Raw genomic sequence first — 27,356 nt, 5'->3', positions numbered from 1 at the left:
GTTACCAAATGCCCCATGGTGCGCACCCTCGACGAAGTCGCCAGAAAAACCAAAAGAGAAAACGATAATTTAAAAACTCGGGGCGAACTTGACGGGAAAGTTAACAGAAACGTCAAGCACAACGACAATCTAGGAGGAAGTGGAGCATTGCAGGCCCTTCTGGTTGGGAAGGAGACCCAACAACGCCTCCAACAATTTTCTTGTACTCTGGGCCTGCATATCTCTGGGAATAATAAGGGAGCTGCTCTGTCATATACCAATGCATATATATAATTGAGGCGGAGGAGATATTGGAGGGAAGATGGGAGGGCGATGGCAGTATAGAGGGGGGCTGCTGCTAATTGCTGTGGTGGTTGTTATATGGGTCACCTCCGCCGAAGTCACTCAGGTTCCAATTTCTTTATCTTTTTAATTTGATTGGGCTACTTTTCCAGATCTATCACTCTGTTCTCTTCTCGTTTGAGCTTGAATTGAATTGAATGGAATTTATTCTGTGTTTTAAGTTGGAGCAATTACACTATGAAGATCTGGGTTCTCATTTTAATGGGCCAAGCTCTCCTATTAAGAAAATATGACAATGTGGGCATTTTGCATTCCCGGGGAAGAGGACCGTTTGGGACCGTTTGGGTTTTCACTAAATGAAATTGGAACTCGTTCGCCTCCCTGTACACTATGCAAAAATAAAATAAAATTCGATGTTTAGCTACATAGACGTGATAAATTAGCTAATTGCCAGAGGTTTTTAATTATTCTGCTTTTTCAGGGTGCATTTGCTAGATCTGCTATTCTCTTCACTTCTCGCCTAGTTAAATCGAACGGTATGGAATTGGTTTATTTTGATTATTGTAAAATTGGGCCATCAGGTCCATGAGGGTGGAGAGAGATTGAAAGAGTAATGCAGGCTATGCCCCACAATAACAGGACTTTGGCGTGATTCGATTTTTGCGTATGATTCTGATTCATCAACTTGTCCCTTGCCTCGTTGCAGTTAATGCACCAGTCTTGGACCGTTCTGTGGGCGTATGCCCCACATTAGTACTTAAAGATGAACCGCCTGACATTCTGTTGGTAGATCCTTGACACCTGAATGAAATGACCATCAATAAAAGGCCTTTTCGCAGACCAGCATCACCCTGGATTACCACATGAGCACAGTTAAACCCACGCAACCATAACAGAGGAGTAAGTCCGTCTTTGAATCAGCAGCAAAACTGATTGGTGGATTTTAGAATGTATGCATGACGTCGTGTCCAAGTTTCAGACCCATGTTAAATTTCAGCCATAGCCACAAGCATTTTTCTTACTCCCTGTGGAGACCAAGCTTTAGTGTTATCAAAATAATAAAATAAAAGGAAATCGAGAAAGTTCATTATAGTAGTTTGTGTTAAATTATTTTCATCTATTCAAGTTATTAACGTTAAAATACAACTTTGATTTTCCTTGAGTTATTACTTTGTTTTAAAGGTGGACATTTAACGTTGCTTTCAGCTTGTAAACCAAATGGTTTACATTTGATGGACTGGTATTACATTATTTTTCAGTGCTTAGAAGGAATGTGTATTGATATGAGAAATTAGAAAACTTGACTTCTGTTTTTTTGGGGCAAATGTTCAATATTCAAAGTGCTTGCATTATATGATTCAGTTTGAACAAATTTATTATTTTTTTCTTTATTATAACTAGGCTGCAGAGATATATTTTTAATGGTTAAATAACATGATGGACTAAAGTCATGTAATTTCCACAGTTCATAATGTTAGTTTTTTTCTCTTTCTGTTTTGAACCATGTGTGATACTGTTCATCATCAACGTTTTGGATCATACTACATGATCCATCATCATGATGAAATAAAGAAATAGCTAGAGAGCAGAAATGATAAATGATGGATTGTGATATTGACATTTTCTGTTTTATACGATTTTGATTTAGATATGATAAATGAATTAATTCATATGAGATGCAGGATAGAAATATCAAAACATCATCTTTTTTAATTAAACATGCTATCAATGCTAGTGTATTTATTTGTTCAAATATCAATACTTTCTTGAATCAGAATACAACTAATTCATTTCATAAAATTCAGCTTTAAAGTATTGTTCATCATTTTATATTCATTCAACATCTTTTATTGTTATTGCCCAGTAGTCAGTTTCCTTTTTAAGTTTTTTTAATTGATAAGATGGTTTTATTAATGGGACCACATCCACAATTGAAAAAAAGAAATTAGAAAACCCTGGATAAACCACTGGGTGAGCTGGGAGCCAAATAAAAAATCCAACGCTAACCAGGTACCCTAGAAAAAAACCAGAAATTTTTTCACAGCTGATAACACCTTAGAGCGTTGACCAGAAACGAACCACTAAAACAGCCACTGGCTTCACATCCACCTTACTGCCACTCCACCGAACCAACAACTCCAACTTTCTTCTTGACCTCCTCAAACACCATCTGATGGTGAGACAAATACAGAAAGAAAGAAGCTCCTCTGTGAGCATTTCTTTGCCTTCATACCTACACTTGGGCCAATCCAGGCCTGACTTAAGGCATCACTCTACTCTTGACCACAATCATCACTTCTACAGGCTGATAACCAACCCAACTCACAGTTTAGCAAAAATTTTCTCCTAGCACCCCCAGGCTAAACTCCAGCACCATGGCTAAACTCATAGAAGGAATGTCACAAATGACCCTATATCTGTGAGCAGCCGACAAAAACACAGTCCTCTGAATCCGTTATGTGGCAAACACACCAGCTCTGACCAAGAACACAGAGCCCATAACAGACTATTACCACCTTGTAATCAATTTCTTGTTGCTGTTGGTTGTTAATCGTTTCTGGTAACGATGTTCCCATGTAATTTTCAATGCACCAGCTAAGGTTTGGATCTAGGACCTTCCCATGGCCATGCTCTGCATTAGTGGCCTACTCTACCATTTTGAGTTTTAGCATCTTGGTGATCTGAAACTGGGATCATTTTTCCTAATCTTGATACGGTACAGTGTAAGTTTCCATGGACAAGGTAGGACACATACCAGGACTTTCTCATTACTGTGTAGGTAGGCTGAGTTGATCTACTTCCCGAGCTACCAGATCCATTATGATTCAGGGTGTGGATTGTCTTTTGTCAACATTAATGTAGATTATTACTTCTAGCATATAATTTTATAAGCAATAATCTTCATAACACAGTGAGGATGGGAGAGTTTTGAATAGTGTAGTGATGTACCATAAACGACAGTGCTGTACTACTTAACCATCCAGAGGGAATCCTTCTCTTCAATGAGTATTAAAATGGCATTTGAATGAGTATTTTGCATTATTTTCACAATATCTTATTTGAGATCACAGAATATGCAAATCAGGTAGCCAGAAACTTGTATTATATACGCTTCAAGTGGCTGGCTTTGTATATTGCTACCTGGAAAATCCGTTTCTTTGGAAAACTCTATATAATGTTGAAGTTTTGAATCAAGGTGCGTTTCTTGCTAATTTTAAGCAATCGGATGTTAATTTAACATATTTGATTATAATCAGACTGTGTATAAACAGTAACAGCAATAAAACACAAGACACAAGACACCAATAGCCTGGGAAAACCTCCCTCCTGGAGGTGAAAAAACCCAGCCTTTAAATGTGATATGTATTATCTCAAATATAGACAGTTTACAAGGCAATGACTTATCTCAGATTGCAGTTCAAGAAATCAGTGATGAATGCAGCCCTTCATTAACAGCAGATGATAAGGCGGAGCAGCAGATGTCTGGATCTGATTTACACAAGAGACCTTGAGATGAACTTTGACAACTTCGCTACAATCAACCTTGAAGGGTTTGCATAATCGCCTTGCACAATTTCGCATTAGGAAGGATCGCTGCTAGGAGAGCAGATAGGAGAATATCAAAATGGTTGTGTGTTCAAATGACTTCTTTCCACGCTACATTTGGGTCCAGCCCAATAACACATTAAGTTGACTTCCACGTTACATTTTGGGTCCAACCCAATGACATGTTTACCTAAAAGATAATACAAGTGTATTTTAATTGTCATTGACAACATTAAAATACAATAGGCATCCGAGCTAGCTACTATTTCAACACTCCCTCTTAGCTAGGGAGGATAACTGCCACATGTCATGATCCATTCATGACTTTCATCTTGCATTGCCCACAAGACTGAAACCATAAGCTTCATAGAGTATACCTGCAGTAAAACACATAAATATCATGAACTCATTTCATGATGTCCATCTTGCATTGCCCGCAGAGGATGGACCCACCTTGCATTTCCCCGCAGAGGGTGGAAGAGGTCTTACACCTTAGCCTTCTCCTAGAGAAGAACATGCTGTCACCTTGCATTGCCCGCAGAGGGTGACTCCACCTTGCATTGCCCGCAGAGGGTGGAAGATGCAAACTGAATTGCATCACTAAGATTGAGACTCCCTCTCAATCAATGCTGTGTTCTCCACCATTCCAAGCTTCTCTCTGAAGTACTCAAATTTCACCCGAGCTAGAGGCTTGGTGAGAACATCATAAACCTGTTCATCAGTGCTGATATATTTCAACTGAATGGCACCTCTTTGTGCCATATCACGAATATAGTGATAATGAGTTTCCACATGTTTTGACCTGTCATGAAACACGAGATTATTAGACATTTTAATACAACTCTAATTATCACAATAAATAATAGTGGATTCCCAAGGTTGTCCAAACAACCCAGCAAGAAGCTTGTGAAACCAAATTGCTTCTCTAGTTGCCACACTTGAGGCAATGTATTCAGCTTCTGCAGTACTTAATGCAACTGAGGACTATTTCCTATTGGCCCAAGAGATCATAGCGGAACCCAAGCTGAAACAGATTCCTGAAGTGCTTTTCTTGTCAGTAACACTTCCAGTCCAATTAGAATTAGAGTAGCCTTCCAAGTTGATTGCTGTGTTGATTGGATACTTCAGCCCATAGCCAATTGTTCCACGCAAGTATTTCAGGATGTGCTTGGCTGCCACCAAGTGAACATGCTTTGGTTGGTTCGTGAATTGGCTAAGTGCACTCACTGCATAGCAAATATCTAGTCTAATATTGACTAGATACATCAAGGATCCAATCAACTGCCTGTACTCTGAGGGATCTGCAAAATCAGAGTTAGCTGCAGAAATACTCAACTTCTTCAAGTTAGTTTCCATAGGAGTAGACATAGGTTTACAATCCATCATACCAAATCTTTTCAATATATCAATAGTATATTTACCTTGACTTAGAATAATTTCATTAGGTCTTTGCCAAACTTCTAACCATAGAAAGTAATGCATTAGACCTAGATCCTTCATTTCAAATTCAGTAGCTAATTCTTTCTTACACCTAATGATGAGACTATCTTCACCAGTTAGAAATAAATCATCAACATATAAAACCAGAATTAGCATTTCACCATTAAATACTTTAAAGTAAATGTTAGGATCAACATCATACTTATAAAATCCTCAACTAACTAAGTACTTATCAATTCTTTCATACCAAGCTCTAGGAGCTTGCTTGAGGCCATAGAGAGCTTTCTTCAACCTGCACACATGAGTCTCTCTATCATGAATCTCATAACCTTCAGGTTGTTCAATATAGACTTCTTCCTCAATAACACCATTAAGGAAGATAGCCTTTACATCCATTTGATGTAATTTCCAACCTTTGGCTGCATCAATAGCTATAATAGTTCTAATAGAAGTATATCTAGCAACAGGAGCAAATGTTTCTTCATAATCTATGCCTTCCTTTTGAGAAAAACTACGAGCTACAAATCTAGCTTTATATTTCTTTATAGTACCATCAACAACATGTTTAATTCTAAACAACCATTTGGAAGAAACAACATACTTACCTTTAGGTCTAGGCACAACATCCCATACATCATTCTTGATGATGGATTGATACTCTTCATCCATAGCTAACTTCCATGTTTGCTGGTTCATAGCTTCTTCTATGCTGGATGGTTCAGCCTCAATGATGTTGCACATCATTGCAACATAGTTAGGGAGCTTCTGAGGTCTCTTACTTTTTTTGAAAGTGCCACTAGGAGCTGCAAACTTTTCTGCATCTTGAATTGTGCTTCTAACCCAAAGGGATCTTTTCTTGCTAACTGCAATATCCCTAGGTCCATCACTCGGAACTAGAGGCTCAAGAGGATCATCATGCTCAATAGGTTCAAGAGGCTCAATAGGCTCCCTTTGAATCTCAGGGTTAGTATCAATATCCATATCTTGGTTATCATTAACTTCTTTATCATTATCAATAGGAGAACCTTTAGATTTCTTGAAAGCAATATTTTCTTCAAAGGTGATATCCCTACTTACCTCAATGTACCTTTGACCAGGAATGTAGATGTGAAATGCCTTGGAAGATTCACTATATCCAACAAGGATACCCTTCTTCCCGGAAGGCTCTAACTTAGTCCTCTTTTCCTTTGGCACATGAACATAGACAAGACTTCCAAAGATCCTTAGGTGGCTGATATCTGGTTTGACTCCTGTGAAAGCTTCCTCGGGAGTTATGTTCTTCAGAACACGGTGAGGACATCTATTTTGAATGTACACAACAATCTTGGATGCTTCAGCCCATAAGAAGATCTGCAGGTTCTAATCGTGAATCATAGCTTTGGCAGCTTTAACAATGGTTCTATTATTTCGTTCAGCTACACCATTTTGCTGAGGATTTTAGGGAACACAAAACTCCCTCTTAATTCATGTTTCTGCACAAAAGTCATTGAAGCTACTCGAGGTGTATTCATCTCCATTGTCAGATCTTAACACTTTAATCCTTTTACTAGACATAGTTTCAGCTAGAGCTTTAAATTTTTTAAACCTACTTAACACTTCATCAGATTCTTTAGATTTTAGAAAGTAAATCCAAGTCTTTCTAGAAAAATCATCTATAAATGTAACATAGTATAGAAATCCGCTAGGTGAAGGAACAAACATAGGTCCACATAGATCAGAATGAACAAGTGCTAGTTTTTCTTTAGCTCTACTTTCACTTTTATGAAATGGACTTTTAGTGTTCTTACCTAATGCACAACCTTTGCGAGCATCATCATGAGATTGATTAAGTTTAGGCATACCTTTAACCATCCTTTCAAGTGAAGGAAGTGCCTGATAGTGAAGATGACCGAGCCTTCTATGCCATAGATCACTAGATTCAGGAGCTTCATGAATGAGTGCTCAAATGGGGTTAGCTGAAAGCTTATACAAACTATCATATCTATTTCCAATAACACAAGCAGATTTAATACTAGATTTCTTAGGCCATGCAAGTACTTTACCCTCAGAAAATGCTATTTGATAACCTTTATCTTCTAGGGCAGAAATAAAAATTAAATTGCTCTTAATTCCAAGGACAAATAAAATATCATTAAGATGCAAGGACATACCAAATATTAAATTTAAAGAAGTACTACCAAAGCATCTTATCGAATACTGTGCATCATCACCAATTACCACATGAAGATTGGACTCTTTCTCCATCAAGTCTGAGAGATGCTCTTGATATCCCGTGATGTGTCTAGATGCACCACTGTCGATCAACCAAGTGTTGCTATCAGTTGGCACATTGTTGGACAAAGCAGAAATGAAGAGGTAGTCTTCATTATCCTCTGAGTGTGCAACTTCATTCAGGTTGGCCTCCCCTTGCATGGGCGAATTCTGACATTCTTTGACATAATGTCCAAACTTGTCGCATTTGAAGCAACGGACACGTGAAAGATCCCTTGGCTTCTTCCTTGAATCGAAAGCAGGAGGTTTGAAGTCTCTATCTCTTTTGAAGTTGTTCTTCTTCCAATGGCCTCCCTTCCTTCTAACATGTTGAGATGCAAGCACATGTTGATCTCCTCCATGAGAGCCTTTAGGCGTGACTCCTCTTGAATGCAATCTGACCGGAGGCGATCGAAGGAAGGGAATTCAGCTCTTCCACTTATGCTTTGAATGAAGGGATCCCAAGAGTCAAGAAGACCATTCAACGCAATCATGACAATATCCTTGTCCACAACCTCGCTTCCAATGGCGCTAAGTTGGTCCTTCAATTCTGAAATCTTCATGAAGAAGGACATGAGTGAATCTCCTTTGCACATTTTGACTTGAAGAAGTTGCTGCCTCAATGTGAGTGTCCGGCTGATGTTGTTGATCTCATATATCCCTTCTAGATGTTTGAACATCTCTCGAGCTGTCTTCAATTTGGAGATGACTGGAACAAGATGATCCTTCAAGAATCAATAAGGAACTTTTTTGCTTTGAGAGCATTCTTTTTGAATTGCTTTAGCTCTTTTGGATCCGAAGGTTCAGTCAGATCCATATCTTCCACAAACTGTAACAACTCTAATTCTTCAAGTGCAAGGAGGATACGAACCTTCCATGATGTAAAATTGAGGGCACCTTCAAGTCTATCGTCTACTTTCAGACCTGTAACCATCTTGCAAAACTTAAACAGCAAACTGAAAGTGAAGGGCAACTAATAATCTGATTATTTGAATGAACCTGAAGCTCTGATACCATGTTAATTTTAAGCAATCAAATGTTAATTTAACATATTTGATTATAATCAGATTGTGTATTTCTTTTGAAGTTGTTCTTCTTCCAATGGCCTCCCTTCCTTCTAACATGTTGAGATGCAAGCACATGTTGATCTCCTCCATGAGAGCCTTTAGGCGTGACTCCTCTTGAATGTAATCTGACCGGAATAAAACACAAGACACAAGACACCAATACCGTGGGAAAACCTCCCTCCTAGAGGTGAAAAAACCCAGCCTTTAAATGTGATATGTATTATCTCAAATATAGACAGTTTACAAGGCAATGACTTATCTCAGATTGCAGTTCAAGAAATCAATGATGAATGCAGCCTTTCATTAACAGCAGATGATAAGGCGGAGCAGCAGATGTCTGGATCTGATTTACACAAGAGACCTTGAGATGAACTTTGACAACTTCGCTACAATCAACCTTGAAGAGTTTGCATAATCGCCTTGCACAAGTTCGCATTAGGAAGGATCGCTGCTAGGAGAGCAGATAGGAGAATATCAAAATGGTTGTGTGTTCAAATGATTTCATCTTGGAGTAGTTATATATCAACCTTAGGCACTAATCTTCCTCAAGTCGGCTTGCATGAATAATAATATATTGTTATTGTATATTTCCCACGTTGGACATTTGGGTCCAGCCCAATAGTTATTTAATTGCCTTTGCACGTTACATTTTGGGCCCAGCCCAATGACACATTGTATTGCCTTTCCGCGCTACATTTGGGTCCAGCCAAATAACACATTAAGTTGACTTCCACATTACATTTTGGGTCCAACCCAATGACATGTTTACCTAAAAGATAATACAAGTGTATTTTAATTGTCATTGACAACATTAAAATACAATAGGTATCCGAGCTAGCTACTATTTCAACATTTCTCAATGTTTGTCTTGTAAGGAACACCTCCTTCTATATTGCTACATTTCATCAGTGATTTGATTGTACTGACATCATTTGACATTGACACTACTGCACTAATACATAAATATCAGAGTTCCTGGTATCTTCCCTGCACCTACTGATATATACATACCCCCTCATTGGGTATTTGCTAATGCCTTTGGATGCTGCATGGGTGCTATATCTGGATAAAGTTATGGAAAAAACTCAAAAATTGCAAAAAAAAGACATTAAAAATAAATTGTTTAAATACATATATATTTAAATCACTAAAGATACAATATTATATAACAAAATAATTAGTCTAGACTAAAAATCAAAAAATATAAAAACCAAAATATATATGTATAAGGTTTGTAATGTTATTTTTTATGCCTTCAAGTTCAGATGTACAAATAATTGAATACATGTGTATATCATAATTGCCATATCTAGCTATGGGTTCTTCTCACAATGTGTTGGTTAAGTGGTGTTGTTGTTGTGATTACCAAGGTTCAAACCTTGGCTGGGCCATTGTGATCTCAGGCTTGTGCCTTTGCTGATCCAATGTGCTTGCTGGTTTGAGCCTCAACATTGTTAAATGGGGATGAGGTCCCCTGTTTGTGATCTCACCGATTCATAGCTCTGGCCCCTAGGTCAAAAGCATTTCACGTGGTGTTGGAGGGTGTGTTGTGCCAGCATCACTGGTCACGTTAAAAAGTTTACCTAATGCTTAAAAAAAATTAAAAAATGCCATATCTAGCCATTTCTATATTGGGGGGTGGTCTTGAAAATTCATTGTATCGATTAGCTGCTTAAGCCTGTATCTGCTGTCTTTCCTGCCTTTACCTATGCCTTTGTGTCGACCAAAGGTGGCGCCATTAGAATAGTAGGGCCCCACGTGATTAGATCTATACTGGGATCGATAAAATCCAGGTACATATCCAGTGTCAACCCCTACAGAGGCTAGGGTAAGGGCATAGACAACAGAGAGAACACTAGCATATAGTGGAACAGAAGGCAATGCTGGAAAACTAGGAACATATGCCTATAGAAAGAGAGGGGCCTTCATATCACTTCTAGTAACTCAATCAGATGCCGCTTAGCATCCCTCCCTATGGTGAGATGGCGGTGAAGAAGCTGGCTGTGATGTTGACTCAAATATCGACTCTCATGCGAGAGATACTGATGAATCTACAATGGAATCTGCTCCGGATGAGCTGGGGTGGGTGGGTCTTGAGTCTCTAGGATAAGGGAGTTTCCAAGCACATGAGGTTAGTTACAGTTTGAGTAGCCGCCCCTTTGTTTCATTGCATTCTGGGGACTCTTCAGCCGCTTAAAGATAGAATTGTTTATCGTTTATTTAGAATGATTGACTCTAGCAATGGACGAATTGGCACCTTGATCCATCCGTTCAGTGCATTCCATGTATCACTTCGTCGGGACTACAGGTAATAACATAAATATAGCCATTATCCTCCCCAGTTTTGCTCTATAAAACGTAGGGAAACTAAACTTCAGCCCTATCTTCTCTTACTCTAGCAGGCTAATTAATTGGGGTGGGTGGGTGGACGTGTGTGGGGCGATAAAGGTATAGTTCCGGGCATGTTACATATAGAATCGCCATCTCTCTCCGGGTTCACTCTGTTCAAGATTTCGATGATTGATTGAGAGATTGCCCTACTATCTATAAGCAATCCGAATTTCATTTACCTTTAGAATAGTAGGGGCCCAAAACTTTAGGGTTGGGTGGGCCCCTACTAATCTATGGGCCGGGTGGGAGGAAGGTAGAGGAATTGTAGTTCACTTTAAATCTTTCTTTAACAATAAATCGGAGAGAGATGATGATTCTATACGTAACATGTTCAATCAATCTTTCTCTCTTTTTGGTTAGTGATCCAGTAGCCCCAGTTATATGGGTAGGGGCATGCGGCAACAAGAAAGTGAAGAGTAGTGAGTAACATAGCTCTAGGCATTTAGTTATCCCCGAACCAATAGATCCCTTTCCGAAATTCCGAGCTCTTCCTGAATGAATGACCCTTCGCGAATAGTATTTAAATGCCTTATTTGTATCTGATACCATAGTTGTATCGGATATGTCTGTTTCCATACAACTTTGGTAAGTAGTAAAAGAGTAAGGGGTTGTTTACTAATAATGGGATTGATTGCTAACATAGCCTAATTTTTTATTGCTGTGGGGAATATGTGGTGTTTTTGTGTACAACTATGAACTAGACCTAAGTTGCTGGTTCGGGTTCGCCAGTTTGACAAAATTTTGAAAAGGGGTTTGGGTTTGTTAGTACATAAACTATATAATATATATATATATATAGTTTATGTAGCCTAGAAGCATGAGTTAAGATTAGAATGTTACATAGCATCATATAAACAACAAAACCACCATAAACTTGTTAGATCTTATCTATGACTTACAACTGAAGCAGTGTTGAATGTATACAAATCATATCAGACTACTGATAATCATGAAAGTGGTGTCGGAATAAGAAGCTAATTGCAATTTAGCTTATGTTTATTTAGGAGAAGATTGGGATTCTAAATCTGTGTGGAGATCAGCTATTCTATTAAAAGTATTGTGTATATCTCAAATTGTAAGGTCTGATATAAGTTTAGGGATTTCCGTATTCAGTGAGTCCAATTGTGGAAATCATAAGTGAGCACAAGAAACTGAATAATTTTGTTGCTTTTCATAAGCCGAGGATTGTAAATCAGAATGAGCTAATGCTTGGGTATTCTGCTGTTGTGATTGAGCACTGCTCCAGTACATACATTGTATAAGGTTAACAAGTAAGAGGTCAGAACTCAATTGTTTGCTGCTCTGTTTTATCTTGCTTCAGACATAAACAAAACTTGAATAAATCTATTAATTGTCTGTTGCTGTCTTTAATAACTAAGTCTTAAACCTGCATGATAACTTGCAAAACAATCACACAAATTTGCAAGTCTGAAACACAATCTCTACAAACAAGAAACCCTCATTGCTATAAATTTTATAAAATTTTGCAAAAAAAAAACATAAATTTGGGTGCCCAAGCGTCTAGGTTCACCCCAGGTTTGCTCGGGTCCCCCCTGGACGAACCAGCTTGCTTGGGCACGAACCCTGGCCAGACCCAAAGGCAGACCAGACCAGGACCTGAACCCAAACCGGACCGGACCAGTACTAGGCCCTGAACCTGGCAAACCCTGAAACTTAGAACTAGACCTGTCTATTCAATACTCCTTATAATTGGTTACTTTATTTGAACCATAGTTGAAAAACTTTTACTTGGCAATTACTTGACTGAACCAAAATTTTAAAAACCGCGGACTTGGCAAAAAGGTGGCAATAACTAGGCAGGTTTTCAAATTAAAAATATATATAAATTTTAAAATAATTTTGCAAAAGACACACATATACTGAATTTTTGGAACATTATACTGATTTCCCTCATATATAGAACGAAATTAGAGTTCACTACGCAATCTAGACCAAAAACAAGTTTAAATTTTCAAAACATATGAACTTCAAATATCAATATCAATAAATATTACAAAGTTATAAATTTCTTCTATGACTAAAGCTCAGAAAAGTCTGCTGCAGCTGTGTGGGTGTTGTGGAACTAGATGCTATGGCTGGATCATCTACAACAGGAGCCTGAGGCATGGAAAACCAAAATTATAGCAATGCGATTTAATCAAAGTTTTAGAATTTTGACAAACTTTTTTAAAGTTTAACAGAACTTCAATTAAATTATAACGCTGCTACAGAAGCAATAATGTACAGCCACATGCACAGACCTGCAACTGGCTGTAACTCTAGCTTACTATTCACTCTTGTGACACTACTACCTGTCAACTAGACTCAGTACTCAGCAAAAACCTGTAGAAGTTTCATTCTATACCCTAAAATGAATCTTTAAAATTTGAAAAAAACCTCACTAAATTCACTTTTCATATTGGGTCAAGTTGTTTTGCTCTTGTTGTGAGTCAATGGCAATTTTACCTGTGAGGTTGTGAGTGGGAAAAACTTGCAGCAATTTTTTTGATAACAGCAAGTAATTGTTTAGGGTTTGAGATGAGCTGCGAATGCTTGCTGATTTCTGCAACTATGATTTGAACAATCTAGCCTGTGATTGGAAGGCATTTTTGGGTTGCATGAGAAACCTTTATCTTCTCTTGATTCTTCAGTGTTGTTAGATTTACACTAATATTGCTAAATAGGGTTTAACTTGATTATGAGAGACAAAACAAATCATTTGAGTATGCTATATCTGATAACGGATTTGAAGTTATATGAGAACAAGGCTCAGGGACTAACAATCCTGTTGAAAGGGCATCTCCACATTCACAACAGCAGTTTAGACTATAGAGTAGTGTCACAAAATAGATAAATTAAGTGCATTACTTATGATGTAAGCAGGTTATGTGGCTGCAATAATATTTACAAAAGAATTGTTTTAAAACTTTGAATCTATGATATGGCTCTTGGTATTCTTTTTCTGCTCATACTATATTTCAAACGTGGAATCAGAGCAGGTTTACAAGATTATGGCATGACATAAATCCTCCCCATCTTCAATGTCGTGCATTTATTTGTGGATGTGATGATAGGAGACAGATCCATCAAAGTAACAACAGCATTTGAAACATATGGTATAAATGCTAATTGCAGAATTATCCCCAGTAGTATTGGAATATCTGCTTCTGGAAGATGATAAGGATGGAAACAATGTAATTTATGTGATGTTGGAACCATTCTCGCTGTTAAGAATTTAGGACATTGTTGCCATGGGAAGTGGTGATCTCTTGTTATTGCCTTTGGGCACTGGTATTTGCAGTTTTAAATTGGTGATGGAGGGTATTTATCCAAGCCACTGTATTACTCTGGATGATGCAATAAATCTTGGGCTTTCTTGAGGCAGAAATTTGAAGCTTTGGGTGCTTCGAATTGCTAACTGACTTAGGATTGTCATGAAAGAGTTTTTTGCTATCTCCATTGAAAGAGTTGACTTAATGAGTGAAATGGAGATAAATGTCTTAATGTGAAGACCTCCCAGAACTCTGTGGCTATGCATTCATTCCAAATGCTAACAGAATTTCTCTTCGTACCAGGCTGCTTCTTTAGTGAAGATCTGAAGTCAGAATAGGTAGAATGTACGTCCAAGGTGGCAGTGGTGATTCAGTTTTGTTTTAGTTCAAAATTTTGGGAGGAATATGTGCTGGAATGACTGCTTCTTTTTTGCTTGGATGCATAATGTTGCAATTGAGGTGGTGGACATTTTCACCATTCAATATCAATAAATATGTTTTTTCATAATAGTTATAATGTAATTCCACTATTGGTATCATCAGGTGATGAAAAAGACTCGTAGCATTCTTTTTCAGGTTAGATAGTCTCCCCCAATTAAAACAAACTAGGTTAACTTTCTAATGCACAGATGTTCCTTGAGTTTTTAAATCTTAAAAGTTGTATTTGCAATTTACTATTTAGAGATTGGAGGATTCTCATGTGTACTTTTTTTTGTTATAGTTGTTACGATTGAAAGTTGGACTGGAAACAAATCTTAGTTTTAGTGAAGGTATACCTATTTTTGAATACAACTGCAAATGTCAGCTTCAAGCGTTTAAAGAATACTCTATGCATTGATATTCATGCTTTTAGCACTATTTGGCATATATTTTCGAGATCAAAAGAGGGCATGCATTTTTGTAAACTAGTTCCACTGTTATTTCATGACAAACCTTCTAGCTGCTATCAGGTTTCACTATTTTCTGAATTGACTTGAGAGTTTTGTCTTCAAGGGAAATTTGCTACTTGCATTCAGATTATTGTATGTTTTAACTATATTCTTTTGAAATGTTGCAGACTATATTTTTGGCCTACAGACAACCTTTTGCCCTTACATATTTGGGAGCATCTCTTATGGTTGTTTATCTTCCTATATCTTTGGCAAAGGATTGGATCTGCAATGCAATAAAGAAGCGCTGCAAGAAAAATTCCACAGTGATAGATTCCAGTGTTGATAATTCATGTTGTCTTAATTCTCCCTTGAAGGTCCATGCATCATGTGACGATATGGAGTCTGAGATGCAAATCTATCTGTCAAGAAAAGAAAGCAATGGTGATATCAGTATGGATGAAGAAGAAGGGAAGACCTTAATTCCAAAGCATCAGGAAGATTTGCAAAGTATGAAGCTTCAAGCAGAGCTCACTCAAAGAGAGGTTGCAAAAATCAGCTGTTTACTCACACCAGTTTGGTTTGCTACAGAGGTGGGTTAAGATTCTGGCATGATTTGTATGATGCTTATCTATTCTCCCTGTCTATGGTGTGAACTTGGAATATTTATTTTAATTCATTTGAAGATACACAAGAAGAATGACATAGAGAACTGTTTGCTTGCAATTACTAGTCTATTTGGTACGGAGAAGTTAATTGCAATGCAAAACATATTTTTATCATTGCATAGTTCAATTATTTTCATGAATGACAACATCAAAATATATACATTTTTAGTACTATTGCAAAAGAGGTGATCATACATAGAATAGAATTAAACTCAACACTCCTTTAATTTAATTAATTTTCATTTCTTTTGTATCCAATTCTAATCACTATTCTACATTAGTATTTAACACATTAGCTAAGGTCAAATAATGTCTGAAAATGACCATATAAATGTGCATAACATAGCAACAAGTATTATACAATGATCTAACTGTAAGTCCTATTAATTGAATGAATTAGCACTGCTCTTACACTCAATTTTAAATTTCTAATCACTATTTTATATTAGACTATTAGTGTTTACATTAACTTGGATTAGCAAGAGTGTAAGCATGAAAATAACCATGCAAAAATAGAAAGACTTCTTTAAGATTTCAAATTATGTATGAAAATGCATGTTTCATAAAACAAAGTGATGCAGACAGGGACTGGGGGCTTAACCACTCCAAGCATCTTCACAAGCACAGGTTATCGACTTCAACAGAAAGAACTCAGAAATTTGATGGCAAAATAAAACTTAAAAGTGTTTAAATATTTTCCTACTTAAAATTCAGAAACAGCTAATTACAGAGATTTGGAAAGTTCTATCCCAGAATTTCAATATTTTCAGCTTAACTTGCAGCCTGCTGGCACTCAGCTTATGACAGAGCATTTAGGAAACCAGAAACAATGCCAAATTAACCTTATACGCTTCTTATACTAGATTCTGGAAATCATGGAGGCCAGCATGAATGATTTTCAGCCTTCTGTACTCTGCTTCTTATGATCCCGTCTCCTTTTTGAGACTCCTGTGCATGTTATATTCTACCCACGCTCTTACTCGCACAGTTATAGGCTTACACACAGCATACACTCTTTTTCTACAGTCTTCAGCTTAGGAGGAAGATGTTTCATTGTTTCTCTACCACACTCCTTGCCAAACCACAAACAAATGCTTGTTTTCATAGAGAAAAACAGGTTGCAGCCAGTCTATTCATGAGTGAGTTAAGACTCTGGCAGATAGTGTAGTGACCAGGAAAGGAAAACCATGATCAGGAATTAATAGCCTGGCAGAAAATGTTAATTGCTGGTCAGTAGACAGTTAAAAAAATAGATGCCAGTATAGGGAACAGCAACAGGTCTAAGAATAGGTGTGAGAAGGTAATGCTGGTTAAAAAAATGGCCATGAAGGAAACTACCAGCGAGTCCAAAGTTAAATATTCTTTATGCAGTTCCATGGTAACTGCCCAGCACACAATAGCGTGTGTGCCATAGTAGGTATTATACTGTGCCTAACAGAAATGAAGAGAAACAAAATTCAGTTTCTTTCAACGAACGTCCAAGAGGATATTAAGTGGGTGTTCACAAACGAAGCTTCCAGTGTTTTGTGTCCAACTTCGCTTCTGTAGGCCCCACAACAGTGGTAAATGGCCAGCTAAAAAAAGACAACCGTATCAAGGATTGCGTGGCTACCTGCAGGAAAAAATCAACGCCCAGCAGAGTTTCAAATACCACAAAAAGGTGTGGTGGGCCCTGGCAAACTAATATGCAGCGCTTAGCAAATAGGATAAAACCAAGCCAAAACAAAGTCAAAAGATGTGGGTCACAGCCAAGACATGTGAACAGCAGATAGATTAAGAGAATTCAGAATCTTCTAAAGATGCTGATGGTCAGACAGCAAAAGACAGGTAAAGAACAAAATTAAGTTTTAACCTTGTAAAATCAAATGAAAAAGAACATGCGTACACAAAAGTCAAGCCAAAATTTGATCCAACAATATTTATGAGTGTGCAGGATTGCAAAGCCCAGGATGCCCCTGAATGTAAACGTATCACAGAATAATCCATTCAACTATTTTGCCACTCTAGGTTAAGAGGCGTAAAATTCCCTAATTTTTTTAAAAAGAAATATAATCAAACAAGAGTTCTGTTGGAACCTTTGCCTTTTAAAACATGGTAATATATCTTTTGCAAACAAAAATGGCTATATCAGCCAGGCAACGACAGACTGCAAGAACACAGGCAGAGCACAAGACTCCAAACAAAAGCCAAAAAACAAAACGAAGAAGAGATATCAAATCACCAATCCACAGCAAGAAAAAAAGGAGATAACGTAGAGCCACAACGATCATCTGTGGCTAAGTGACACCCCAACCACCAACTCCTCCTGCAAAGACCTTAGCACCACCTAGAAAACCCTTACCAGTCACCACTGCCACAAATCTCACCCTTCAAGAAAGGCTTGGCTCTCTTGCAATCATTACTGCTGGAATTTAACACCATGAATCACCTCCATTCGTTTGATGGCCTGGCACAGCAACCCATTTTCCAGCAATGGGAGGGTGAAAGTATCAGTGACTTCTAGCTTCAGTTTGGGTGAAGCAAATACTTGATGACCATCCTCAGGTTGAGATAGATGTCACAGACCTTCTCTGGCTAATGATTAAAAGATTAATAATTTGTATGCTTAAAAATTTAATGATAAATCTCTTAGTAGCCAGCCATTAAGGCATTTTTCACCTCAAGAAATGAATCCTCTTTCACAAACCCAAAAGAGGAAGAGATTCCATGGTTTGGTAACAACACACGTACCACCCAATTCTGCATCTCAGGATCTGACATGTTCTCCAGATTCTGCAGAAAATCATCCAAAATGGAAACTCCCCAATGTACTGTGCTAGTGTCATCTATACTCTGTGGGCTAAGGATGCTTTTGAGCATTTTAAGAGAATCTGCAGCCATTGATCAGATATTGAGATTCCGTATAAGGGGCCCTAGGCCTCTTAGAAGCCCTGCACCTTGCCATAGGAATCTTCACACAAAGGAAAATGAAAATGAATGCAACACCTGCACCAGTCTAACCTGCAAATTTGAACAAACAGAGAAGAAATATCTAATTGGATGGAAACAAACACTGTGAAAAGCTTGCCTTCAAACCACTTGAAGAGTTGGCTTCTCAAGAGGCATTATTAGAGGTATGACAACCTCAACAATGGCACAAATAGAGTAAAATTGTTTTTTGTTCTCTTAATAAAGGAAGCCTCTATGAATCATAAATGCAGCTTATGCTATATATTAAATAGAGAAAAAATGATATTTATTCTCTTTTTTTTCAAGATGACCCAAATTTCACCACTTATTTGAGAAATTAGCACCAGACCCAAATTTCACCATTTATTTGAGAAATCACACCAGCCCTACATAACCGAAAAAACACCTGTGGGAACTCAAGGTCAACCTCAAGGTGGGGATCTGGACACCAAGAGAGCTTCAAGATCATCTTGGGCCTGCTGTTCTCACTAACCAAAGCTCAGACCGGGGCTTGATACACCACACATTGGCTAAAAAATTGGTTGCCTGATTGCATTCCCAGGAGCAGTGAATAAAAAAGATGTTTTTAAAGGATTTATAGAGGGCCAAGGCCTCATCAAGCAAGCTTTTTCATATCTGACTTGGACACGTCATTTTACTGAAACCAATGATAACAATTGTGGACTCACCTTCGATTATAAGTTGTTTACAACTGAGAGTGGATGCCAACAAGAGACATTCAATGACTGATGCCCATTCCACCTCATTGTTCGTTTTGGAGCACCAAATGGAGGATGCACCTTTCTGGAAGGAATCATTAGAATCATAGATTTCCTCTGGAGGTGTCATCAAAGTTTAGTCTAAGTTGCCGAATCGGGTACGGGAATGGGTACGTGGGTACGAAACGCTGGTATGTCAGAAATTGTTTTCTGGATTGGGTACATTTATTGTATATATATATATATATATAGCTAAAAACTAGAATTAAGTTTAGAATGTCATATATCAATACATATGCTAAACAAAACCATTACAAATTTCAAATTTTGAAACATAACATACTAATTTAAATTCAGTTTTCAATATCAAAAATGTCAAACTAGAATCTCATGATAGATAAGTTCTGAGTTCACTAATCAGCACTATAGGTATTAAGAATATTAAAAAGATCAAACTAGAATCACTAAACATTTCAGAAACATTTCGGCTTCTAAAAACGCAGACCTCGGATGTACCCACAGGAGATTCGTTTCGGAATCCAATTCCTGTACGTTTTGTACCCGGAATCACCCGAGAAATCCCACGATTCAGCAACTTAGAGTTTAGTTTACAAAAGTACTGTGGGGTTTTCATCCAATGTGATCTTTTATGAAAAAAATTTATTACTCAAGGGTACTGTCTTATTTTTTGCCTTACATTTTAACTTTTTACAAAGGTGCTAAGCTAATGAAGCCATGTCTTCTTGGCCTTGTCACTTTTTGGCTTTCTTCCTTGGTCTCCTTCTTCTGTGGACATCTGCTACTTCAAAGTTTTCACAACTACCTAACTAACTGCTCCTAAATCTTGCCAGCTATTTCCTACTTAATCAATTATGAAAATTGCCTTTGTGACACCATTCATCTTCAGCACATCTGTTTCACCCTTCAAATGTTGGGGGTTTCGCTTCCTATTGTCTAGTTGTAATCTTCTTCTTAACTCTTTCCATGAGTATTATTCAATCTTACTGTTCTGTTTATGTTGGAACAGAAGTGATGCTGCATCTGAATCCACTTATTACTGTAATAATATTATGAATCTGCTGAGTAACTGACCGCAGAGTTGAACACCTTAATATTGGTATTTTGAGCCTCTTGTACTGATTTTTTGGAAGGGGGGTTTGATCTCCAATATTTCTTATTTCAAAGAATATTATTTTAAATCTCACCTCTGATGCCATTGTTATCAATGGCTGTAACCTATATGTCCGAAACATAATTTGAGCAATTTCCTCAACAATGTCATAAACTGCATGCTATCCATCTGCTTCTGGAATTATGCCTATGCCTGCCTCATAAATCTGATTTACCTTTCTTTCTCCATTATTCCTTTCTCTTATGTTGGTTTCTCTACTAATTGACACTATAATGAAATCCACTATGCAATTTTGCTCTGATATATGCCTTATAAATCTGATTTACCATTCTTGCTCCATTATTTTTTTCTCTTTTGTTGGTTTCTCTAGGAATTGGCACTATAATGAAATCCACTATGCATTTTTTCTCTGATATATCGTATTAAGAACCTATGTTTGCTATGCCTCTTTTTCAAGTCTTTGCACGTTACTTGCTTGGTAAAAGTAGGTGAGGTTATGGGCTGCTTTAATGCACTGCAGGTTTTGCTTGGATCACATTCCTAATATTTTCAAACATGGATCCCATTTGATTGTACCTTATAACTGTTGTACCACGATCTTGTCACATGTCCTCTGTAGTTATGGGCACTTTGTTTCCAGTGGGGGATATGAAGCTGGGTTATCCTTTTACAAGTGTTCATGAATAAACATTACACCAAGACTTACATTACATTCAACATCATGTATTTTCTTAGGGATGCTATAGTATGTGACTTGACAAGGTCATCATGTCCTCTTAGTTCCTTGTTGTCATCACTCATGCATTCGTCTTGTCTTCACTTTGAAAATTCATTACTGTCTTGTTTGCTGCACTTGTCTGTTCTTGGAAACACGATTTTTGATTTCATCTTATACTTTGGTTTAGATCCTTAATAAACCATCTCTCCCTCAACCTATCTGCAATATGGAGATTGATTTCTTGAATTTCCTATTACATGTGTGTAGAGTCATTCGTACCTTGTTTATCCTGCAACAACTTAAATTCTTTTCAAAGGCTCTCTTGAGCTTTTTGCAAGATTTCATCTCTGTCTTGTTTTGCTCCCCAGACCTCAAACGAGTGAGCCATCATGCTTCTCAAAGTTGTCAGATAGGATATGTTCACGACTTAGATTGTAACATATTTTACAATGAGATAAAAGATCTTGATTGCTTTCTTCTGTGAAAGTTTATGGTTTTTAGCTTTGATGTTTGTTGGTGGTGGCCTTTATGGCACCTCCCTTTTTTTACTGAATGGCCTTGCCTAACCTTCCTTTTTGGTTTTAGCCTACTGACTGCGTCCTTTGGAAATATTGGATGGTTTGTATTTGTTTTAGTTCCTAGTTACCACTGTCAACGTATAACCTATTCTGCAAACATCCAAGCAAAAGGGTGTGGCTTCTGACCCAAAGTTGTTACTTGGTACCTGTCTTCTGCAGTCTATAATCTCTTAACTTCACTGTCAAAGCTGCACTTATCTTCACCTTCAACAATACTCCTATTCTCAGGATAATTACCTTTGCTTTCCACATTCTTACCTTCTTAGATTTTAACAATTTTTTACAATGACATAAAAGATCTTGATTGCTTTCTTCTGTGTAATTTAATAGTTTTTAGCTTTGACGGTGTTGGTGATGGCCTTTATGGCAACCCCGCCTGGTTTTACTGAATTGACTTGCCTAACTTTCCTTTCTTGTTTTAGCCTACAAACTGTGCATCCTTGGCAATATTTGATGGTTTGTGCTTGTTCTAGTTCCTAGTTACCACTGTCAACACAACCTAATTTGCTAACATCCAAGCAGAAGGGTGTGGCTTCTGACCCAAAGTCGTTATTTTGTACCTATCTTCTTCAGTCTATCATCTCTTAACTTCGCCATCAAGTCTGCCCTTATCTTCAATGTCTGGCTGTTCACCTTCAATGATACTCCTGTTTTCTGGACGATTACCTTTTCTTTCCACTTTCTTCCCCCCATCAATGTGGTTTTCCTAAACAGATTTGTTATTCTGTTCAACTATATTGTGCCATCAACTGTCTGCTCTTGAACAACCATGTGTAGCTGTCTGATATTTTTTCTGTCTTTTTGAAGTTCTGCACATTCCTCTCCTGTTGTCTTCAACTATTGTTATTCCTGATGTTGTAAATATTTAACTCATCTCTTAAATTTGAACACCATTCTGTTCATTGTTTCTCTTGCCTCTCTATAAATAAACTTATACCATTTTTCTTAGCTATCCCCACAGAACTGTAGAGAATACATGTCTTTTCCAGATTCCTTCAGACAATGAGAGTGAAGGCTATTCTTATATAGTCTGAATTTGAATTTATAGATTCTATTGACCATGTTGCTCCTTTTTCTTCACTGTGTCTTCATGTTCTCTGAGGCTGCATTCCCTCTCCACCACCTCGTTGGGACATCTGCATCCCATGCTTATCTAGAGGAGTGAGTGTATCCTTAGCCTTCCAGTCAGATTTGGTTGCCATGGTGTCCTGGACCTACCTAAAACCTCTTGCCATTTCTTCGTCTTTGTTTTCTTTGCTTAAATCAGCCTGTTGCTCCATGATCTTTTATTTTTTCTGACCTTTTTCCCTTTTTCCAAATTCTCTTCACTGACATTGGTATCTACATCGATCAACTATTTGGATATAGGATTGCTTTAGATTTGATGGAGATTGAGTTTGGTGGTTCACACAGACAATAGATAGATTCAGTATGACAACAGAGCGAAAAATAAAGGTGCGAAACTTTAGAATTAACAATATATAGTTTACAACGCACAAACACATTATTGTAGAGCAATATCGCATCACATAAAAAACAGAAATGGAGAAATGAATAAGCTTTTCCATCATCAACAACAGTGATATGAAACCTAATTATGTTGTGGAAATCCATACCAATGGCCATGTCCCAATAACATATATTCATCTGTGTGAGTACATACAATGGTTGGGAACCTAAGTTGCTGAATCGTGGGATTTTTTTGGCGATTCCGGGTACAAAACGTATCGGAATCGGATTCTGAAACGAATCTCTTGTGGGTACCTCCGGGGTTCATGTTTTTAGATGCCAAAATGTTTCCAAAATGTTTAGTGATTCTAGTTTGATCTTTTCGATGTTCTTAGGACCTACAATCTTGATTAGTGAACTCTTAACTTATCTATCATGAGATTCTAGATTGATCTTTTTGATATTGAAAACTGAATTTAAATTAGTATGTTATGTTTCAAAATTTGAAATTTGTAATGGTTTTGTTTAGCATATGTATTGGTATACGACATTCTAAACATAACTCCAGTTTTTAGCTACATACATGTATATATGTATGTATGTATATATGTATGCATGTATATATATGTGTATATATTTACACACACAATTTCTGTATGGACGTACTGAAAATGTACCCAACCCCCCAAAAAATTAATGCTGTACCAGCATTTCGTACCCACGTACCCGTTCCTGTTCCCGTACCGGATTTGGCAACTTAGTTGGGAACAACTACCTTGAGAAGCTGCTATACTATACTAAAAATTAAAACAGCTCATACTTGAAGTACATTGACTTCTTCACATATCATTAATATATGATTCTTTATTCATTTTATTTTTATCGAAAGTGCATACCAACATTTTCTCTCTATATGGCAATAGTATATAGACACTGATGTGTTTTTATCTGTTTCAGTATTTTTCTAATGCAGCCTTGGCAAGAACGAGTGTGGCAAGTACAACTATATTATCTTCAACGTCAGGGCTATTTACCCTATTCTTTGGAGCACTGTTTGGACTAGATTCTCTAAACGTTGCTAAAGTTGTTGCAGTATTTGTAAGCATGGCTGGAGTAGCGATGACTACTCTTGGGAAGACATGGGCTGCAGATGATGCTGTTCAAAGTACTTCCGTGTAATTCTTTTCTATCCCTTTCTCTTTTTTCTTTTCAGATAAAATTATTTTCCAATTTACATATGTTTTGCATTGGTATTTTGTATTAAATGGTGAAAAACATGGAATTTTTCAATTATGTATAAAATATAAATCTGGTTTTGCTATATAGGGATGTTATGAATTAAATATTTATAATGGAGACTGCAACATTGCTTATTTGTATTTACACACCTGCATTTTTGTTTGTCTGGGCTTGCTGAATTGGCTGTTATGAAGTCATAAACAACCTTGTGTATGGATATGATTATTAGACTAATATTGTTTTGATTGCTTTCTTTGCATGTTAATGAGCAGAAATGGTGAACACTCAGTTGTAGGAGATGTGTTTGGGCTGCTTTCCGCAGTTTGTTATGGCCTATTCACTGGTAGAGCTACCTTTCTATTCCCATCATTTCCTTTCCCTGGTGTCATATGTAGAGAGATGAGATGCTTTCTACCTGTGTTATAATGTTTATTGTCGAGAGTTATGATTCAAATTTCATGTAATGACCTTGGCATGGTTTTCTTGCTACACAGTACTGCTTAAGAAACTTGCGGGTTCTGAAGGTGAAAGGGCTGATGTACAGAAGATTTTTGGTTATATTGGACTGTTTACCCTGTTAACTCTTTGGTGGCCAGGTAAACGCTTTAGTTTTTGTGAGAAATTATTTGGCTGCAGTCTGCTTCATGCCTTAATTAATTAGATTAAAGTTGTCAGGCTTTACTTGTTGAGAAGTGAAGAATAATGCTTTAGTAACATTTGGAACAAGTCATTTTCCTCTAGTTAGCTAGTTTCCAAATTTAGTGTAGTCATTGCTCAACTTTAATTGATCAGTTTTTCTTTTAACCGACATTTACTCATTTTTTGCTCACTTAAGAGCCATTGATAATCTAAACTTGTGACCTTGTGATGGTAAGAATTATCAGAGTCGAGAAGGCTGTTTATCCAATGGCAAAAAAGCAACTCTATGGATAAATATGATTTCAACAGTGAACACAATATGTGAGGGTTGCCTATATGTGAGCCGTTAATGAATTTACAGAACTGAATATGAGATCACCATAATCTGCTGATAGAAAATCTCAAATATCTTTAATGCATTCCTTTTGGTGCCAATGGGCCACTCATTCTCCACCAATTGTAAGCACAGACACCACCATAATCAATGCAGATTCCCCAAATCAATGTATTGTAAAGGATGGTCTTTCCACAATGTATTTATCCCAAAAGAGGCCAGCAATACAAATGATCCCTAACAGGTCAATACATACCACAAGAATCAAACAAATAATGCACTTAATATGAAGGCAGTAATTGCAAGAATAAGACCAATCATGAGCTAGACTTGTATATAGATAATGATTGTGCACCTCTATAAAGGTATTGTCCGTTTTCAACAAGACTCGGATTTAGTAGTTTTCATTCGAATCTGGGTGCATCAATGAGAATTTATAGAATTTAATTGAAGTTCATTGAATGCTCCTGGTAGTCACATTTATTTTCATGGCTTCATCTTTTGTCTTAATGTATCAATACTTACATGATAAGCACTATACAGAAAATTAATTTTATTTTCAAAGTATAGGCATTATGATCTACTTTTACCATTCCAATAGAAGGTTTTCTATCCTTTTGTAGTTTTGCTGTCAGATCATGCCCTCTAATGCTTTCTAATTTGTAATTGCCCTAGATGATATTACAATGAAATTAAAATCTATGCTCACATTATCTTGCAGTATGGCCTTTAGCTGCTATTGGCATTGAACCAAAATTTACCATTCCTAAATCTGCCAAACTGGATGAAGTTGTGATTGCAAATGGATTCATTGGAAGTGTTCTATCGGATTACTTTTGGTATGCAGCTTATAAAGTAATGCTTACTTCGATACATTAAGTTTGGCCTTTGATACTAGAGCTAAGTTGAAATTATATTTTCATTGATAATCGTAGGGCACTATCTGTGGTATGGACGACACCTCTAGTGGCAACTCTTGGCATGTCCCTCACCATTCCTCTTGCCATGACAGCTGACATGGTGATTCATAGGCGCCACTATTCGGCAATCTATATGCTTGGTTCAGCTCAGGTATATTACCATATCATTTTTTCTTATCGACTCTTGTGAAGTGTATAGACTTTGTGCTTAAACATGTTACCTGAAAAAGTCTAATCTTGGCTGAAATTTCTTTGGCATCATTTACAGGTATTTGCAGGATTTGTGATTGCAAATCTTTCAGATAAATGTTCACGGAAAATGGGTTTGTGATATTATAATACATTGAGGATTACTTGTATTCTTATCAAGAAACAAAATATTCTTTCCCTCCTATATTAAAATTTGTAAAATATCAAATTGGACGAAGTGCAACTGCCAGATTAAATTCTTTTACACGTCATGCACTGATTTTTTGTTTGTGGCAAGATGGTGACTTGTTTTGGAATGAAACGAGCATTAAAAATCATATCAATGTTGCCGTGATGCTGCTAAAAAATGTAAGAATATGTATAAATGTCACCACCTCCAAGAAAATTATGTGCCTGAAAGTTTTGAAAATCACTCTTTCAACACCAAGTCATTGAACTAGCATGGAGGTATGTATTTTGGTTTGATCATAACAACACTCATGACGTTTCATGCAATAAAATAAAAGTGCCAAAATCTCTTCTTTGGTCTCTTCTTTGGTTTGCAGTTTATGCTGTGAACTGTATTCTTGTTTCCCAAAGAAAATATTGTGAATGAAATATTCTCTCTGTGGACAATATTCCTACAAGAAATTTCATTTATGTTGGAGTCATCCAAGTTGAAACTACGATATTTGTTTTGGTGTA

The 27,356-nt window shown here is 37.1% G+C and overlaps 1 protein-coding gene across 2 annotated transcripts; it reads left to right on the top strand.

Annotated features, from left to right (window-relative positions):
* On the top strand, positions 1-27,356 carry LOC131041025 (thiamine-repressible mitochondrial transport protein THI74). Of its 2 annotated transcripts, none has more exons than XM_057974004.2 (8): positions 1-388; positions 15,306-15,710; positions 24,288-24,505; positions 24,842-24,912; positions 25,064-25,165; positions 26,264-26,381; positions 26,478-26,613; positions 26,731-27,356. In XM_057974004.2, the coding sequence occupies exons 1-8, from the start codon at positions 302-304 to the stop codon at positions 26,791-26,793; spliced, it is 1,200 nt and encodes a 399-aa protein (XP_057829987.1). In that variant the 5' UTR covers positions 1-301; the 3' UTR covers positions 26,794-27,356. The 2 variants fall into 2 exon arrangements, with proteins under 2 accessions (XP_057829987.1, XP_057829988.1); XM_057974005.2 differs by lacking the exon at positions 1-388 and adding an exon at positions 896-1,182.

Source organism: Cryptomeria japonica, chromosome 3 (genome assembly GCF_030272615.1).
Source record: "Cryptomeria japonica chromosome 3, Sugi_1.0, whole genome shotgun sequence".
NCBI classification, from domain to species: Eukaryota; Viridiplantae; Streptophyta; class Pinopsida; order Cupressales; family Cupressaceae; genus Cryptomeria; species Cryptomeria japonica.
Note: the sequence above shows the minus strand (reverse complement) of the source record. Positions and strands in the feature narration are given on the sequence as shown.